This window comes from Halichoerus grypus, chromosome 12 (genome assembly GCF_964656455.1).
Source record: "Halichoerus grypus chromosome 12, mHalGry1.hap1.1, whole genome shotgun sequence".
In the NCBI taxonomy this organism is placed as follows: Eukaryota; Metazoa; Chordata; class Mammalia; order Carnivora; family Phocidae; genus Halichoerus; species Halichoerus grypus.
In genome coordinates, this window is record NC_135723.1 from 57,721,231 (window position 1) to 57,741,514 (window position 20,284).

The window sequence follows — 20,284 nt, forward strand, 5'->3', positions numbered from 1 at the left end:
ATGTCGTGTGGCGCTGCACCAATCTCCTCTCACTTTGTGACTTTAAATTCCCCTGTAAGCTATAGATGGGAAGCCCGTGTGTATGTATCGCCACAAGCCAGTGCTCTCATCCCAAGCCATCCTCCCAGGAAATTCGTATTCTGCCGGCACCAATGCGGCCGCTGTAATTGCTCGTGAAGCCATCCATGGGACTTTGCGGCAGGCGCCTTTCCTAAGCTCTGTAATTAATTCTTGGAAAGCCATAGAAGGGGCTTGTTCAGAGCACTGTTAAATCAAAAGCAGGCTTCCTGTTGGCCTGCTCAGATGGAGCCGTCGTAGTTTAAAGCAGATAATGAACCAGGCTGAAGAAATCTCCTAACAACCATTCATTCTCCAGCTGTGGAGTCTAGGTGCCACCCAAGACGGAAATAGCGTGCACGCGCCATATGCTGATGCACAGATCACCGCTCTTCTGATGCACAGAGGACCTCGGAGCATGAGCTGTAACTATCGGCCAGACACTTGTTTGCTTACATTGTTTTCTTTAACTCATTGGTTTGCTTGTTTGTTTGCTCGCGGACACGGAGCTTGTTTTGATAAAAACATTTCAGAAAGCCGTGTGGGTGGGGCATGTATCATGAGCTGAAAGTGCAAACTAGCCAGGCTGGTCGATGGGCCCTGGTCCGTATGCATGAGCTCAGACTGGGTAATAATACTAAAGCTGCAGTTTATTGAGTGACAGCTACGTCCAAACAGTCTTTGACCCTTGTGCATATATCCTCCCAAGAGCCCTAAGAAGACAAAGTGATTGCCACTATCATTTAGATTAGAGCCTGGTGTTACAGCGTCGTTGTGTACCTCCGGTGATTTCATGAAAATAAGGCGGATTAGAGCTCCCCTTCTCCATGTCTAAATAAAACTGCTTAGGTAAAAGCACAGTGCCTTATACACATTAAATACTCAATAAATGTTCTTACTGACTCAGTGAAACTCACACTTAGTCACTAGTTTTAAAAGGGAACTGGCCAATTTTCTATAGTAGTGGTTCTCCACTGGGGGTGATCTTGCTACCTAGGGAACATTTGGCAATGTCTAGAGACATTTTTAATTGTCATAGTTGGGGAGAGGGGCTTTGCTACTAGCAACTAGTGGGTAGAGGCCAAGGATGCCGCCAAACATTCTACAAGGCACAGGACAGCCTCTCCCCACAAAAAATCATCCAACTCAAAATGTCAGTTGTGTTAAAGTTGAGAAATCCCGGTCGATAGCTAAAGTCAACCAATAGATCAACATTTGTTGATTAATATTTAAATTATCAAATGTCAACCCCGCCCCCCAAAATGGTTAACCTCAGAGGCTCTGATGTAGGATTGTATACTAGAACTGGCCAAAGATGTGTCCTTTACATTCCAAAATCTAGACAAGTATCTAGCACAAATATTAACTCCATACACCTTGGTTTGGGAGACACCTGAGAAAGATCAGGATGCCAAGCTCAATCTTGTATATGGGAGTTAATTTTGAACTATCATGTGAAATGAAAACCCAGCCACTATACCAGTATAAAAATGGGCTGCCCCTAAGACCCGTACCAACTCAGAAGAAAATTTCAACAAATTCCGAAGAACCAATGACATGGAGACCAGGTTGTGTATCCACAAGAATGTAAAAACTATAAACCAAGGATAAACATGAAAGCAAAAATTTTAAAACAATATTTTTAGAAAAGAAAAGATACACATCTAAATAATTCTTGGATTAAGGAATAACTCCTACTACTTTTATCATTTGCTTTTGTCACTTAATAATCTATCATACACATTTCTCCCATACCTTTTTAAAAAGATTTTATTTATTTATTTGAGAGAGAGCGAGAGAGAGAGAGCACGAGAAGGGGAGGAAGGGCAGAGGAAGACAGGGAAGCAGACTCCCCGCTGAGCAGGGATCCCGATGTGGGACTCAATCCCAAGACCCTGGGATCATGACCTGAGCCAAAGGCCGACACTTAACAGACTGGGCCACCCAGGCTCCCTCTCCTATCCCTTTAAAATCTGTTCTAAAATATGACTTTTTGGGGCACCTGGTGGCTCAATCGGTTAAGTGTTGACTCTTGATTTTGGCTCAGGTTATGATCTTAGGGTCGTGAGATTCAGCCCCATATTGGGCTCTGTGCTCAGTGCAGAGTCTGCTTGAGATTCTCTCTCCCTCTCCCTGTTCCTCTCCCCCTGCTCTCTCTTTCTCTCAAATAAATAAATAAAATCTTTTTAAAAAATAAAATAAAATATGACTTTTCAGGGCAGCATGATATTCTAACACACGGATGGCATATAATTTATTTAACTAATCCCTTATTTAGGCATATTTACATTATTTTCTATTTTTAGCTATGATAAATCATACTATCATGAACATGAAACATTAGCATTTTTACTAAATTGCTCACAAATATATTTTGCACCATTCAGTTCTTCTTATGTTGCTTAATTAGAATATTCCCAGCTGGAGGCCAGCTGTACAACAACTTTATCTGAAGGAAGAGTAACCATAAAAGAAAGAAATTGAGAGAGAGAGAGAAAAAAGAAACCCTGCGTTCTAGATCTTTCCACAACTATGATTGCTCAAGGAAAACATCCAGCCAGGTGCGAGTGGTTTGTGTCACCATTTGAAGAAGAACAAGGCGAAGGGCAGTATAGATACTGCATTATCATGTGCCGTCGTTATAGTTTGTAGATCTCACAGGTTCACATGTAAATAACAGATGCCAAGTGATCTCCTCCACAAGCTGCCTCCAAATCGAACTAAAAACGCTATCACTGAAGCCAGACAAGCTAGAACAGCAAGGACAATACTTCAAACGATGATATGAGTTTCATTTAACACCGAGAAAACAAGCATTTCTAGATAACTACAGATCCTGTAAGACAAACAATTCTGGAAAAGGGGAAATAGATGGGTGAGACAAAACTAAAAGGAGGAAAACGGGATGCAATTCATCAGGACTGAAAATACCGGCAGTCCCAGCGCAGGGGCATTAGCCGAGTCATCAGGTGAGATGCATGTGAATGTTGACACGATGCACACTGCCTGAACTCTGAGGGAAGCACCGGGCAACGCCTATCAGGAGCCCACACTGGCTTCACACTGCCTTGGCTCGCTTGCGGTGGTAGAGCTGGGTGGCTTTGGCCAAGTTCACCAAGCCTCGGTTTCTGTATTTCTGAAGTGGCTGTAATAACATCCTCTATCTCACAGGGATGCTATGAGAATTAAATGCAAAATCCCATGTCAATAAAGGGTTTAGCATACTGCCACGCACATTCGTATGTGTTCAGTAAGCAGTCGCCATCATTACATGAACTTCAAAAGATTAAGAAAGGCCAGATGGCCAGTTGAAAAACAGGAACAGGAACTAGAGGTTGTTACTATGTCTCTGTAGTAAGCCCCGTAGTTCTTTTTAACACAAGGACATAAATGTAGTTCTACGAACCGCTTTGAAAACATTCTAAATTCTAAATTGGAAGTGCTGTGAAATCCGTGTGTGGGTTTCTAATACACTCCAGTCATTAAAATAGATATTTAATTTATCTTGGCAAGCCTGCCTGTGGAACTGAGACCATTAGGGCATGAATGCTGGTAGATCAGCGACTTTAAGGGACACGAGCGAAATCAGGTCGCCTGGGGTCACCTCCCATCGGCTGCCTCTGATTGGAGGTTGATCGCATTCTTTTATAAGTGGTGAGGATACAGACCCACGCTCCATGATTTGGCAAAAAATAATAAAATTTATTTATATTTGCCAAATGCACTCCCTTGATAATGGCTGGATGCCAAAACATTGTTTTCTGTTTTGCTTTGGTTTTGTTTTGTTTTATTTTATTTTAAGAACTTGGCTTTGAAATATGGAAATTCCCATGATGAGAGGCCACTCAGTGAGAACTGATGATCCCAAAGAATTATCAGCTACTGAGTGTTCCTCTCCACTGAGTCCATAAAACCCTTCCAACTGGAGATAGCTTTAATTTCCTTTCAGTGAGAACGCAGCCTATCTATACTGGGCCTTTTCTTGACTTCATCATTTCCCCGGGTTGTATTTCAAAGCTTCTTATTCATTTACAAAATTAAACAAAAGGTAATCATCTTTCCCTTTTTAAAAGCAAGTCTGACTTCTTTGTTCTAATAATCCTAGAAATTACATATGGGCAAGATTTCTATTCCCAAAGATGTTTACCTTTGAAAAAGGGGGAAATGTCTGACCCCAAATGCTGCTTCTGGAGTGACCATCTCCTTGTGAAAGGAGACCCCTTTCCGCATGGAAGTGAAGGGGCAAATGGTTGGTCTAGGGCTTTCTCTCTGTCCCCTCGGTCTGGTTGGGTTCGTGTTGTGCCTCTGCTTAGTGGCTAGATGCTTTGCCTTGGCAGAGAAATGTATTGTCTATTTTAATGCTGACCTGTGATGTTTTATTCACATTTTAAATCTTTTATGGCCTGTGGTTCCCGTGAGATTTTCCCTTTTGTTAGCATTTTTTCCTGATTGGTATTGATTCTCTATTTTGCCAAAGGGTTAGGAAACCTACTGCCCTGTTGGCATCATTGCGAAGAATCCGGTGGCTGTTTTCCTCCCCACAAAAGCAGTATCTATAGCCATTTAATTATATAGTTTATTTTTAAATCAAGTATGAAGAGCCGGGGATCATCTTTCACTTAAAGTCAGCTTAGCGTGTTCACAGAACGTCAAACATTCTCAGTTCCTTCAGTTATTGAAATGGGTGTCCTCATCTAAAAGAAAATCAGTACATCTGGTTTTACCCAGCCTAATGTCACAAGATTTTACTGTATACCACTTTCTTTCTTCAGATAGAAATAGGGTCCATAACTTCAAAAACTGTCAAAGAGAAATAAACACGCTCTGTGGGAAAAATAATAACTCTAGACATTCCGGTTGCAAAATAATTCTCCTACCTTCCATCGGACACAGCCTGCCTGGAACAGTGACCCCAAACTTCCTTAAATGCCCAAACTGAAGCTGTTCTTATATTTTCTATCTAGAGGAATACCAAGGTGTTCTCTGGCAATTGAATTTTTATGAAATAAAAAGTGTTATTCGTAGGTATGATCAGTAGAGAATAGGCAGGTTATGTCTTACAATTCGTTTTTTCAAAGGCCAAAATCCATGTATCCAGAGACCGTCAATTGTGTAGATTAGAGAGAAGGGTTACTCCAATGTGGAATGGGCCTTTCTGGGCCACCCGGAATTCCCAGTCTCTCACATTTCCTTATTTCAAAACTTACTACAACGCTACAGTAATCAAAACAGTGTGGTACTGGCCTAAAGACAGACATATAGATCAACAGAATAAAGTAGCCCAGAAATAAACCCTCACATTTATGGTCAAATGATTTTCAACAAGAATACTAACACCGTTCAATGGGGAAAGGACAGCCTTTTCAACAAATGGTGTTGGGGAAACTGGGTATTCACATGAGAAACAATGACGTTGTACCCTTACCTTGCACCATATATAAAAATTAATTCAAAATGGATTTCTTAGAGGAAAACATACAGGAAAATCTTTATGACATTGGATTTGTCAATGATGTCTGTTACCAAGAGCACAGGCAACAACAGCTAAAACAGATAAACTGGACCGCATTAAAATTTAAAACTTCTGTGCACCAAAGGGCATAATAGAGTGAAAAGGCAACACGAAGAATGGGAGAAAATATTTGCAAGTAACATTTGTGGTAAGGAGTCAATATCCAGACTGTATATTTTATTTATTTATTTTTAAAGATTTTATTTATTTATTTGACAGAGAGAGAGACAGTGAGAGAGGGAACACAAGCGGGGGAGTGGGAGAGGGAGAAGCAGACTTCCCGCCGAGCAAGGAGCCCGATGCGGGGCTCAATCCCAGGACGCCGGGATCATGACCTGAGCTGAAGGCAGACACCCAACGACTGAGCCACCCAGGTGCCTCAATATCCAGACTGTATAAAGAACTCCTAGAACTCAAGAACAAAAATCAAACAACCTGATTAAAAAATGGGCAAAGAATTTGAATGGACATTTCTCCAAATAAGATATACAAACAGCCAGTAAGCACATGAAGAGATGATCAATACCGCAAATAACAAGGAGAATGCAAATCAGAACTGCAATGAGATACCCACCTCACAATAGGATGACTATTATCCAAGAAAACCCAGAAAATAACAAGTGTTGGCAGGGATGTGGACAAATTGGACCCCTTTGTGCACCATTAGTGGGGAAGTGAAATGCTGCAGCTGCTGTGAAAAACAGTCTGGCGGTTCCTCAAAAAATTAAAAATAAAATTACAGTATGATCCGCCGATTCCACCTCTGGGTGTACAGTCAGAAGAATTGAAAGCAGGGACTTGAAAAGATTATTTGTACGCTCCTGGTTACAGCAGCATTATTCACAATAGCCAGGGGGTGGAAGCAACTCAAGTGTCCGTGGACAGATGAATGGGTAAATACAATGTGGAATACGCATATAATGGAATATGCTATTCGGCTTCACAAGGGATGGAAATTCTGATGCATGCTACAGTGTGGATGAGCCTTGAGGACACTACGGTAAGCTAAATAAGCCAATCGTGAGAAGACAAGTACTGTATGATTCCACTTATCTGAGTTATCTAAAATAATCAAATTCATAGAGACAGAAAGCAGATGGTGGTTGCCAGGGGCTGAGGGGAGGAAGGATAAGGAAATGCTGTTTAATCAGTGCAGAGTTTCAGTTTTGCAAGATGAAAAGATTTCTGGAGATGGGTAGTGGTAATTGATTGTGCAACAGTGTGAATGTACTTAATGCCACTGAAGTATACACTTAAAAATAGGTATGATGGTAAATTTTATGTTAGCTGTACTTTATCACAATTTTTTAAAGGTTCAAATCTTGCTAGTCTTATATCCTATAAGACTCAATCATCATCATTCAGTATGCCCATTTCAAATATTAACTTTGAGGGACACCTGGGTGGCTCAGTCCGGTTAAGCCTCTGCCTTCGGCTCAGGTCATGATCCCAGGCTCCTGGGATGGAGTCCCAAGTCAGGTTCCCTGCTCAGCGGGGAGCCTGCTTCTCTCTCTGCCTACCGCTCCCCCTGCTTGTGTTCGCTCTCTCTCTGACAAATAAATTTTTTAAAAAGTCTTTAAAAAACCACAAATATTAACTTTGCTTTTTATCTTAACCCTGAATCAGAGCTAGTACCCCTTCAAAACACAAAGGCACCCAAACAGGATGCTTTTACAAACGCTATGGGGAAGCAACATAGCACCCAAACCTGGATTATTTTCTCAGGAAAATTCCTGATTTCCAGCTCATCCACATCTCCCTCTTTATATCCATGTACCTTATTCAATCAACATTTATTTATTGAGGGCCTGTTCTGAGCTGGGCATCAGGGACATAAGGAAAATCAGAAGCCACCAGGCCTCCCTCCACTTGAGCTTGAGCTTGAAGGGTAAGTGGAATTTGCCAAGTGGCAAAACACGGGGAATGGTATTCTCAGCAGCAGAAAGAGCACGTGTCAAGGCATGTAGTTATGAAAGAGCAGGACTATCCTGGGAAATGAGAGACATTTCCATGTGGCTGAAGGACTAGTTGCAGGGCATGGAGTTTTGGAGACATGAAACCAGCGAGAATAGTTTTCCTGCTCTCTGCCTTTCCATAGTCTCACTTAAACAAGCTGCCTTTCTTTCCAATAATGAAGAATTACTTCTGGGCATCTTGCATGCATTTCAGCAATAGTAGAACTAGAGAAATCTCTGTTGTGGGGTGAAGGCATGAGGAAAAGCGTCTTAGGCCAGACAAGGAAAATGCCTGCCCACGTGCCACCACCCCTACTCCCAACTCCACATCAGACATGACTAATCAATGATTGCACTCTTTCCTTTGAAGCCACCCGCAGTCCTGGTCTTGACACAGCTCTCAGGCAGGCGCAACCAACCAACAGATCAAGATGACACTTAGATGAAACCTGTTTAACATCCCTATCTTAGGGAAAAGCGTTTTGCATGGTTTGGCTGAACCATGTTGAATATACAGCAAGTAAAATCTTTGTCACTTGTTAGCTCTCAGGAATTTATGGTGGAAATCTAGACTACGTGGATAAATCAAGGCTGAATCTTCTCATGCTGAATCTTACTTTAACCTTCACAAACTTACATTTTCCTAGAAGTACCTTCTAAGTATACACTAATGCCATATATATTTGCTGCATGTACTACTCACAATAACTTGGCAAATCAGGCATCTGCATTCCTGTTTAAGAAAAGGAAAATTTGACACAAATATCTAAGTAATACCTTAGGTTATCTAAGGTTAGATATCTAAGGTCAGATCTAAGGTTAGATCTAAGATATAGATCAGATCTAAGATCTAAGGTTAGATCTAAATATCTAAGGTTAGAAAGAAGCAAAGTGAGGATGTGAATACCTATAACCTTTCTACCACATCATATTGCCACCACATTATGCTAATTAATTACAGAATAGGTATCGCTTTCATTGCCTCATTTTGCATTTAGAGCGGGTTTGGTCAAAAAGTCAAGAAATTGCTCAAAAACTCAAGGATGTTTACAAGGTCAAAACACAGAACTCAAAGGGACATTGGCCACAAATCCTAAGGATATTTTTATGCATGAAGCTCAACAAAATTCAGTCAGTATGAAGATCACACATGACCCATAATTGTTGGTCTTGAAAACTTCTGATGGGGTCAGAGAAGTTACGGGATTCCATCTTGTTGTAAGAATCAGGTGTTCACCATGATATTGATATTTTTTTCCTCTGCACCCAGTCAAGTAGGACATGGTGCTCTTTCTAGTGTCAAGCATTCAACAGCAGTTCAGCTCATCCCAGGGGACACCTTCTTGTCTGGAAAGGGAAACCACAGAAGGTTCTTGCTACCGACAGGCTATTGCCGTTATCCGTACTTGAGTCAAATTGATTTGAATTCAGTATCTGTCCATTACTCTGGGGAGAATTCCCCTCTGAGTGAAGGATGTAAAGGTGGTTCTCCCCTGAGGTCTCACTCCAGGCAAAGCTGACCTTCCTGAGGTGCCTATCTTAACGTGCGTATTCATTGGACAATAATTGTATCAGACTTTTTAAAAGTCTTTATTATTTTTTTAAAGATTTATTTTATTTGAGAGAGAGCGAGCACGAGTGGAAGGGGCAGAGCGAGAGGGAGAGAGAATTTCAAGCAGACTCAGTGCTGAGCATGGAGCCCCCCGCAGGGCTCGATCCCACAACCCTGAGATCATGATCTGAGCTGAAAGCAGGAGTCAGTGCTCAATGACTGAGCTAGCCAGGCACCCCTAAACTCTTTCTTTTGAAGATGTGTTTCATTACAGCAGAATTATTTTATAATGCTTGCATTGAATTTTCCATTCCTAAGACAGTATTTGCCAGGTATTACTAAAGAGGACACTGTTAATATAATTTCTTTAAAACTGGATTATTATCTAAGTAGTTTTCTGATTCTCATTTTATATAAACATTCGTCATCACAAATAAATAAATGCATCTCTCAACATTTCTTCTTATTATGAAGAAGCCAATGAGTATTTGGCAGGAAAGCCACACAACTCACATTACTTTCCCTTAGGGCTTCAGGAGTAAATAATTTCCGCTGTCAATATCTACACTCAAACGACAACCAGGAATCACTAAATCCACATTTCAGAGCTGATTAAGACACACTAGTGAAGTAGTAAGGAGGACTGGTTTTCTTGCCGAGGTGATGAAAATGATATAAAATTCAGGGAGTTGAAATCAGGGATTAGTGGCTCACTTACACCAAGGGCAGCCGAAGCGGGTGCTCCTGGAGTAATAGGACATGCCCTAGACTGGGAGGAGAGTGCTTGTGTTCCAGTCCCAGCCCCAACTCCTGTGACCCATGTGACTGTGGACCATGATCAGCGAAATGGAGATGAAAATATCACCTTGCTTTCTCCTCCGTAAGGTTGTTACGAAGACAAATGAGATCATGCAGGTAACATGCTGGGAAAGCTATAAACTGTTCTATTGAAGGCAGGGTTATTTAGACCCTTGCAAAGACTGTTAGCATTCCCATTACATCAGGAATGCTAGAACTTTATATATTTAATTAACCTCTTAATACTTCGCCATCAAGCCTCCATCTCTGCATACCACAATATGTTCTAAAGAATATCTCACCTTAGAAGCTGATGGAACGTGGAGAGAAAGTCACAAAGGACCTAAAAACAAACTGCTCCATTCCATGTCTGTAAGTCCCACTCCCCCCCCCACCTTCCTTTGCACCACAGATTCTATCCCCCGCAAAATTGCATGCAGGAGGGATGCTTTAAAAATCAAGTCATAGGGGTGCCTGGGTGGCTCAGTTGGTTAAGCGACTGCCTTTGGCTCAGGTCATGATCCTGGAATCCCGGGATCGAGCCCCACATCCGGCTCCCTGATCCGTGGGGAGTCTGCTTCTCCCTCTGACCCTACCCCCTCTCGTGCACTCTCTCTCTCTCTCGAATAAATAAATAAAATCTTAAAAAAAAATCAAGTCATACATTATATAAGGTTAGTTCATTTTATTTTTTTAAAGATTTTATGTATTTATTTGTCAGAGAGAGAAAGAACACAAGCAGGGGGAGCAGCAGGTAGAGGGAGAAGCAGGGTCCCCGCTGAGCAGGGAGCCCGAGGCGGGACTCGATCCCAGGACCCTGGGATCATGATCTGAGCCACTTAACCGACTGAGCCACCCAGGCGTCCCAGGGTTAGTTCATTTCAAAAGAGCATGCAGTGGTAAATCCTCAGGAAAGTGAATTATCCTTAATCTATCCGTTGTGTAAATACAGATGTTTACATCCTGGGTTAGCTTCAACTGGATATATACACACTGGAACTGAATGGGCCCTACGTGTCATTTAGTCCTCAACTTCTGCTAACAAGCCACTGTGCTGGATGCATGATTGTTTCGGCAGCAGCAACTCAGAATAAGAAGAAAGGCAATGCATCAGTTCTCCGGTTCCACGTGTGGCAATGACTCACTCGGGACTCTAACCGCTCCGTCATGGCTCCCGGGGTAAGGATTTCTTTCCTTTTCAGTGAAAGGCGACCTTAGTCACAACTACCTAGTATATAATATTAATTCTAAATAACATAGTTTTCTTAACTACAAGCTCCCAGGAGCAGATATTTTATTTCTTATTAAGCATATAATTTACCTGCGTAAATGTACCGTATGCAGTTTATAAGTGCTACGTGAACATCAATTAATAGAACAAATATTCAGAAAAGAGAAACAGTAAGCACCTAGAGGGGTATGTATGTACTTACTTTAAGGATTACATAACATGACTTTATTAATAACTAATGATGCATCAGATCTAAACCCCAAATGCTCAGCAATACTGAATCATCACTTTCGTAAAACAAATGCCATGAATGTGAATGAATCAATGAACAACATCTGATGCAGAATTGCACACTGGTCCATCTGCCAGGGAAATCAAGGCACACACTGTTTTAAGGGTACCTGGGATTTGTTTGAATTAAGTATGCTGAGGCAGGCAGACCCAGAAGAGACTGCCATGAAAAAGAAGTTTTTTATACCATCAGATCCCTAGAAACAGAAGGCTTAGCATGCCATGAGGGGCCCCGTGGGGAAGCATCAAGGTCAGTAGGAAGCAGAGGGAGAGAGGGGAAAACATGGGCAAGAGCCTTTACTGTGGTTTCCGCAGGAAGGAATGGACAGAGTAAGAGGACATGATTAACAGAACACCAGCTGTAATTCTCTGGGATTATATAGGAGGTGAGAAGATCCAAACATGCATTTGACCATATCCTTGAATTCCCCAGGACCCAGGAAGATTTGTTCTGAGAATTTGGTAGAAATGAAAACCAGAGTTGCAGAAGTGAAATCCTGTGTGTCTAAGATTTTTCACTGAATAACCGTAAAACGATTTATTTGAGCTGATAATACTCGCAAGTCGTCAAATTAGAGTGTGTATCAGTCCCACAAATGATGTGAATTAAGTAGAGTGCGGTTCACGTATGTGTGGCTAAGCAATGTGAAAGCTTGGTTTTTCCTTGTAGGCGGCACGGGCAGCAGGTAGTTCAGGGTTCCTACGGCACCCTGCTCCGGCAAGCTGTCAGAGATCCAGGCTCCTCTGAGCTCAGGAACCAAAAACAAGAGAGTGAGAGGTGCGTACCGGCTTCTTTCCAGGATGATCCCCAGACTTATCACATGATACCTCAGTCTGATCATGCTGGCCAGAACAGAGTCACACGGCCAGACCTAGACGCAAAGAAACCTGAGCGATGTACTTATTTAGCTTCACTAGAAATCCAAGGCTCTATTGATGCAGAAGAAGAAAAGATTGAGTTTGAGAGGCAACGAACGCCCCCCACCCCTGCATTCCCCACCTCATCAACTGCATCTCTGTCACCCGTCCTTCCAAATTCCCTTCTCTTTTGTGCCACCACCAACACCCCCCAGTGCGGTAAGCCAGAAACTTCGCAAGCCAGAAATCGATCGGCCTAAGCTTCATTTTTTTCTTTTACTGTCCATATTCAGGCCAAAACGAAGTTTGGCTTATTCCACCTCCTAAGGGTCTCGAGCAGTTTCACAGAAGGATTACTACCCTTACCTCCCATCTGGGCCACCATCCTCCAAACTTACTGCCCAGCTCCCCTGCCCAACACCCCACAGGCCCATCCCAGATCATACCACTCTCTGCAGCAGGAGCTATTTTTCAAAATGCCTGTCTGAACACATCTCTTCCTGCCTACGGTCCTTCAGAGGCTCCTCACGGCATTCAGCATAAGGTCCAAATCCACCGACATTGCATATAGAGCCCATCATGATGTGTAGTCCGTACCTGCCTCCCTCCCCTGCTTCCCGGCCTCCGACACATACGGTCCCATGCTACCACAGCCATGCGAGATCCCGACCCCACAAGCAACTCAGTGGTGCCATGTGTTTCCACAAGAGCACATCTGGAGTGCTCTTCTCCTCTCTCTCCATCTTTGGGTTCCTGTTTATCCTTCAAGACCTTCAAGATTACCATAGACAGGGTGGTTTATGAACAACAAAATGTTGTTTCTCAGAATTCTGAAAGCTGGGAAGTCCAAGATCAAGGTGCCCACAGATTCGGTGCCTGGAGAGAGCCAGCTTCATGGTTTATAGACAGTTGTCTTTTTGCTGTGTCTTCACATGGTGAAAGGCGGTAAGGGATCTCTCTGGGGTCTCTCTTATGAGGGCACTAGTCCCATTCATGAAGGGCTCCACTCTCAGGACCTAATCACCTCCCAAAGGCCCACCTTCTAACACCATCACCCTAGGGATTAGGTGTCAACATATAAATTTTGAGGGGCACAAACATTCAATCTATAAGACCAACTTTGAGAAGTATTCCCAGATCCCCACTTCTCAAACTAGATGGACCCTGCCTCCCCAAACTTTTATTTTTTTTTAAAGATTTTATCCATTTTTTGACAGAGACAGCGAGAGAGGGAACACAAGCAGGGGCAGTGGGAGAGGGAGAAGCAGGCCTCCTGCGGAGCAGGGAGCCCGATGCGGGGCTCGATCCCAGGACCCTGGGATCATGACCTGAGCTGAAGGCAGATGCCCAACGACAGAGCCATCCAGGCGCCCCCACCCCCAAACTTTTAAATACCAACCTGCCACCGTATGGGACAAGGATTCGTATACACTTTTTTTTTTTAAGATTTATTTATTTCTTTGAGAGAGAAAGAGAGCACAAGTGGGAAGGACAGAGGAAGAGGGAGAGAATCCCAGGCTGATTCCACACCAAGCACAGAGCCTGACGTGGGGCTTGGTCTCAGGACCCTGAGATCACAATCCGAGCCAAAACCAAGAATCAGACGCCTAACCAACTCTGCCACCCAGGAGTCCCCGTGTGTACTTTGATCTATCATTTCGGCTTCTGAGTTTCTGCAGGGCAAAACTACATTTCACTCATCTTTATAGAACTAGTACCTGACAGAATCTGGTCCTTAGTAAGTGTTCATTAATAAACAAACGCTTTGCCGAGAGGGAGACGCCCCCTGAGCTTGGAGCCCCTGCCGCGCCCCAGCGCACCCGCACTTGCGCGTCCCTCTGCTCGTAAGCCGCAGTTGGCTGGTTCCCGGGCCAGCATCTCAACTGTGAACTGTGCGAACCACTGCTTGAACAGTGGCGGGCCTCAGAGGGAGCCGTGTGCGGGGCACATCCGTTTACTTGGGAGGGCTCCTTTGGGAAAAACAGGCAGCTGGAAGTCATCATCTCATACCAACTGTTTCAAAGTCAGATTATGATCCTTGTAGTAAAAAGAACCAGCTTTAGTTCTTACCATATAGTTTGATGATGACCCCATCCTAAAATGTACCATCATGAAAACAACAGCCCACCCAGGTTTGCGATAGCAGCTAGTAAGAGTCAGATTCTGTGTGATTTTTGTACCTCCTACCCTGATCACTAAAGCAACATTGGCACTTTTAAAACCCGTTCAGTAACATCGACACTAAATATTTTTAGGGCAAGGCAATTTGAAGTTAATACATGGTGTGTTGAGACACTGTGGCAGCTTCTTCTTTTTTTTTTTTTCTTTTTTTCTTTTTTGCAAGAGCGGGGCAGGCGGGGAGGGGCAAAGGGAGAGGGAGAGAGAGAATCCCAAGCAGGCTTTACACCCAGTGTGGAGCCCAACACGGGGCTCCATCTCACAGCCCTGAGACCATGACCTGAGCCAAAATCAAGAGTTGGACGCTCAGTTCACTGAGCCACCCAGGTGCCCCACGCTGTGGCTGCTTCTGATGGTGGGTAAGCAGTGGGATGAAAGGTGGCCAGGGGGGCCCTAATGAAGGAAGCCCTGAAGTAAGGCCATCAGCTGTGGAAGCACCTCTGGAAACGAGCTGCTATGGAACTCCAGAGAACAGACTTCCGAGGATCTGGATGGGACTCCTCGCTCCACATCCTGGCTTTGCCATTTGCCAGCGGTGCACTCTTGGTCAAGTTACTTAACTGCCTCATGCCTCCGTTTCCTTGGAAATTGGAGATGATAAACCAGAGTTACTTTACTGTGAAAATTAAATTAGATAACTTATGTAAAGTGGCTAGCGCAAGGCCTGATCCAGATTAAGTGCTCCATAAATATTAACTCTTAATTCTATTATGATTAAGACAGAAGAGTCAGTGTCGTTGGAGCTCGACTGCCTGGGATTGAATCCAGGCTCCACTCCTTAATAGCTGTGTGCTCTTGAGCAAGTAATTTAGCTTCCCTGTGCCTCAGCTGCCTCATCTGTAAAAGGGACACAATAATGTCCTGTTGCGAGGAATAAATGAAGTGAGGTCTGTAAAGTGTTTAAAACAGTGCCTGGCACATTAAAAAAACAACAACAACAACAACGTCCAGGTTGGTGCTCTTTCCAGTGGTGCCCCTGGAAGTAAGATGTATAGGACCTAGGTAGCAATCCTGGTGGCCGTCAGCAGGGCTAGAGCTAATACCGGTGGTCCCAGTAAGCAGTAGCAACAGATTTACTTTCTACTAACTAATCACAGCTGATATCGACTGCATGCTAACACTAGGCATGGTGTCTGAAGCTTCTCCTTGCTTATCTTTCCCCCAGCAAAGTTCGTCTGATCCTCCCCAGGAGGTGGACACTGAGCCCAGCCACGAACAGGTCATGTCCTTTTGCTCACCAGTATACAACCACCCCTTAGCACAATCCCCGGCATATAGTAAGTGCTCACTAAATATTAGCCGCAGGCGTAAAGTACAACAGACTTCCATGCTGGACAACACAGGGGGCTGTACACAATGAGCATGCTGTTCCAGGCCAAGGTTCTATCAAACTGGACTGTGTTCGTGCCATTTCCCTGTGAGAGGGGCTCTATATCGACTGATGCTGGTGCTGGAGTATAATCCTTTCTGGGTTATAGCTGCAGAGGGGTTCATCAACCTTGAATAGTACCTCAATTACGTTATCATACTTTTCTGGCCTCTAGAGATGACAGTCCAAAATGACTGCAAAATTTAATTATTTGTATTTGTGGTGGCCATTTAAAACCAGTGATTATTAAGCCAACATTTTATAAGCGATCTGCACGCTTTTGTTTTTTTTTCTGTCCCTTCAGGGAAAGCATTAGTACGATTCTGCCAAATATCAGTTACAACCAGGCCGTGTTGTCACGTGTATATTGGGCCCCTCGCCTAGCAGCTCCCTTTCCAAAACACGGAAGCTCTAGTTTGGTCTTCACAAGGTAATTTACATGGCTCCCCTGCCCCGCTCCATCTTGGGAACTTTGAAAAATTCTGTGCTCTCAGCACAAATTTAAGTACTTGACATTTTTCCTAAGTTTAAATAATTTCATAGATGCATTTTCTGGTAATTGTAAATATTGAGATTTTAAAATAAAATTGTGACATTATTTTTTTATATGTATCCAGTGAAACTTAAATGTCATAGTAATTTGATAGCTACAGATTATCCATTTTAAAAATATAGGAACAAGCTCTTTATTTAATAATTAGGATATTTATAGTGTTTTCTCACTTTTGTTTTTATTTTTTTTCACTTTTGTTTTTAAAAGTGGCCCATGCTGGGCCCAACATGGAGCCCAGCATGGGGCTTGAACTCATGACACTGAGATCAAGACCTGAGCTGAGATCAAGAGTCAGACACTTAACCGACTGAGCCACCCAGGTGTCCCAAGTGTTCTCTCTCTCTCTTTTTTAGGATTTATTTATTTCTTTGAGAGAGAGAGCACGTGGATGGGGGGAGGGGACAGAGGGAGAGAGAGAAAAACCCAAGCAGACTCCACGCTGAGCAAGCAGTCCCATGCTGGGCTCCATCTCACAACCCTGAGATCACGACCTGAGTGGAAACCAAGAGTCAGATGCTTAACCAACTAAGCCACCCAGGCACCCCCCATAGTAGGTATTTAATAAATATATGTTGTCAAATGAAATTGCCCCTTTGTTTGATATCTCAAAGGTTTTTATACCCCAGGCAACATACTTTAGAAAGATTTGAGACAGCTGAGGGTAAGAGAAAGGAAGAGCCTTTCTTTTGTAGAGTGGGAGAAGAACACTAGGAAAAGAGAGATAGGAGAGGAGAAACAACCAGAGCCCACAGGATTCTGAGGCAGGTCAGTTTTAGAAAATCACCAATGGGGATGTTGAGGATACAGAATGAATTCTCACATTTCAATGCCCGAGTATCCTCTACAAAGTCTTCATTTACCCCCTGGGATGTACAGGCCCCAGTCTGAAGATCCCTGGGCTTTATTACATTAATCCAAGCTGTAATGCTATCATTTTAAAAGAGAGAAGTGGTTGTGTCGACATCAGGAAGAATAAGGAAAAAAGTTTCTTTCAATTGTAATCATTCCAGGCTGGAAACTTCTCCATCCAGAATCAACTTAGAAAGAAATGTTGGAAGAGAAATGTATGCTTTAACTAATTCCACAGGAGAAGAACTTGGCAAGCACGTATGTGGAAGGATGTGGTGATCTCACCTATCATCATATCAAACATCTAAGAAGCCAACATCAGTGCAAACAAATTGAAATTATATTAACTCTCCAAGTAAAGATGCTTAAACACACCCACATACACACACGCCAAACACACACAAAGCTTAGGAGCCACAAACCCATTCACACATTCAAATATTTCTGGAATGGCTACAATGTTCCAGGAGCAGTGATAGGTGTTGGAATGTAGCAATAAATCAAGCACAGATGACCCCTGCCAACATGGAGTCTAGAATTGAAGCCAGGGGGCGCCTGGGTGGCTCAGTTGGTTGGGCGACTGCCTTTGGCTCAGGTCCTGATCCTGGAGTCCTGGGATCGAGTCCTGCATCAGGCTCCCTGCTCGGCGGGGAGTCTGCTTCTCCCTCTGACCCTCCCCCCTCTCATGTGCACTCTCTCTCTCAAATAAATAAAATCTTAAAAAAAAAAAAAAACCTGCTAGAATTGAAGCCAGCATGGCCCACGTTCTAGGCGTTGTGCTACAATTTATTTTCAATAAATCATATTTCAGAAACGAAGAAACCTCATGATTCGCATCGGAGAGGAAGAAACAGTATAAGAGCGAAAAAGTTTCCTACTAGTTCCTGTTTTTTTCTATTCAAATTGTATTCAAGTTTTTCAAGGTAAGTTATCCACAATTCATTTTATGGTGAAGCGCCTCGAATGATTTCAAAATCATTACTTGGAAGCTAGAAAGATGAACTAAATTCCATTTTCGGATTTCACAGGGTACAGATAAATCCTGGTCAACTGTTTTTTTGTTTTTTGTTTTTTTAATTTATTTGACACACAGAGAGAGATAGCGAGAGAGGGAACACAAGCGGGGGGAGTAGGAGAGGGAGAAGCAGGCTTCCCGCGGAGCAGGGAGCCCCATGTGGGGCTCGATCCTAGGACCCTGAGATCATGACCTGAGCCGAAGGCAGATGCTTAACCAACTGAGCCACCCAGGTGCCCCTCCTGGTCAACTGTTAACATCACATGGTTTAACAGCCCAAGATGGTCTTGCTTAACCATCCTCTTCGTTTTCTCTGATCCCCAGACACAACGCCGGGACACCCTAACAAGCCAGTTCTCAATGGCCTTTCAAAAGCTGCATTAGCTGTCTTTCCTCTCCCCTATCACGCGCACACACACACACACACACACTTTCCCTCCCTCTCTCTCTCCCTCTCTCTCTCTCTCAGCTTAGAAAGAGTGAAAAATACTGAAGGCGCATTTTCCATAGCACTTCAGCTCCTGGTAATAACTTCAATATAAATATTGACTCACAGGGAAACTGTAGCCAACTGGAATTGTAGCGTAAGAAATGAAATACAAAGCAAGACCTTATCTGCAGATACCAGTTCTCTTCTGTGCTGCTGCAGGGCTTTATTCTCCCCACTGAAATGGAACACATCTTTTTGACAGCATGCAGCACAATAAGGAAAACAATTCTAAAGGTTCTCCAGTGAAGGGTGCCATTTCCACCAATGAAAATGAAGCCAGGTCCAGCCCAAGAAGATGTGTCGGGCACAAGTCCCCTCCCAAATGCATGAGTGAAAACGACACCTCCAGCCTCCTCTCGTGAGCCTCCTTCATCACTGTCGACAGGGATCCACATGCTTTCCTACAGACCTCATCCCCCCAAGCAAGGCCTATGTGTAACTGAACCTTTAAGCGGAGACATATGATGATTTTAAACTTTGATTAGGAGCTCTTGAAGATAACTGTCTCTTCCTGCTTCATCTTCGAGCAAGATCTCCCCTTCTTTAGTTTGGTCACAAGTGGTTTCCTTTTACAAGGACTATTCGACTTTAGGAAAACCTACAAGAAGAAACTGAGAATATTCGCACACTACAGAGAATGGATTTTTTTTCAGCTGCTAACATATTTCATTGTCCTCTCATCTCCAACCTTTCCTTCCACCATTGAAAAAAAGAGAAAAGAAAAAGCTAATTAGAAATCTAAAATCTGGGGCGCCTGGGTGGCTCAGTTGGTTAAGCGACTGCCTTTGGCTCGGGTCATGATCCTGGAGTCCCGGGATCGAGTCCCGCGTCGGACTCCCTGCTCAGCAGGGAGTCTGCTTCTCCCTCTGATCCTCCCCCTCTCATGCTGTCTCCCATTCTCTCTCTCAGATAAATAAATAAAAAATCTTTAAAAAAAAAAAAAAAGAAATCTAAAATCTTATCGTCCTTTTGAATCAGTCAGCTCTTGTTCGGAAAGGGAGGAGAAAGGCGGGGTGGGGGGGGCGCGAGGACACCAGAGGGAGGGTTAGCTACTCAGTCCTCTCAACCCCTAAGAAAAGGTCACTCACAGATTAAACACCGAGGAGCACAAGCCTTGGAATGGAACAAGGCTCAGCCTCTGCCCTGCCTGTTCTGGTGACATGGGGTAGCTTTACTTCGCTTGCCAAACCTCAGTTTTAGCCATAAGATAAAGGTGTGAGGACAATGCCCAACACTTTTAAGTGTTCAGTCAATGTTGGTAGAAATGTTCCTAATAACAGTTACCACAACAGGAAACTTTACTGAAGATTTACCATGTACCAGGCACCAAGAATTTTAATCTGCTCGACAGTTCTATGAGGTAAGTATCATCAATATCCCTGTTTCAATGCCTAGAAAGGAAGAAAGATGTTAACTCGCTTGCCCAAAGCCACATGGCTACTAAGAAACGAAGCTTACACTTGAACTCAAGCCAGGCTTGGAGCCACACGGTCCGTCGGACCTTTCTGCAGTGCCCAACGCGCTCTATAATCCAAGCTGTCCAGCACGGCAGCTACTGGCCATGCGCGGTTGCTGA

At 43.5% G+C, this 20,284-nt stretch overlaps 1 protein-coding gene across 6 annotated transcripts; it reads left to right on the forward strand.

Annotated features, from left to right (window-relative positions):
• Positions 1–9: 9 nt before the first annotated feature.
• Positions 10–20,062, forward strand: LOC144379577 (uncharacterized). Of its 6 annotated transcripts, none has more exons than XM_078059387.1 (5): positions 10,833–11,053; positions 12,067–12,174; positions 16,106–16,231; positions 18,015–18,126; positions 20,001–20,062. In XM_078059387.1, exons 1-4 carry the CDS (start codon positions 10,980–10,982, stop codon positions 18,031–18,033), a joined length of 327 nt encoding a protein of 108 aa, XP_077915513.1. In that variant the 5' UTR covers positions 10,833–10,979; the 3' UTR covers positions 18,034–18,126; positions 20,001–20,062. The 6 variants fall into 6 exon arrangements, 4 of the variants coding, with proteins under 4 accessions (XP_077915513.1, XP_077915510.1, XP_077915511.1 ...); XM_078059384.1 differs by lacking the exon at positions 20,001–20,062 and adding an exon at positions 18,543–19,710; XM_078059385.1 differs by lacking the exon at positions 20,001–20,062 and adding an exon at positions 18,868–19,710.
• The last annotated feature ends 222 nt before the right edge of the window (positions 20,063–20,284 follow it).

What these genes read in the sequence shown, in the direction of transcription:
- LOC144379577 (XM_078059387.1), top strand. Translation starts at nt 10,980, where the DNA reads ATGCATCAGTTCTCCGGTTCCACGTGTGGCAATGACTCACTCGGGACT. An exon ending in GCTCCGTCATGGCTCCCGGG is followed by an intron (nt 11,054 to 12,066) that starts GTAAGGATTTCT and finishes TTTTCCTTGTAG; the next exon opens with GCGGCACGGGCAGCAGGTAG. An exon ending in CAAAAACAAGAGAGTGAGAG is followed by an intron (nt 12,175 to 16,105) that starts GTGCGTACCGGC and finishes CTGTCCCTTCAG; the next exon opens with GGAAAGCATTAGTACGATTC.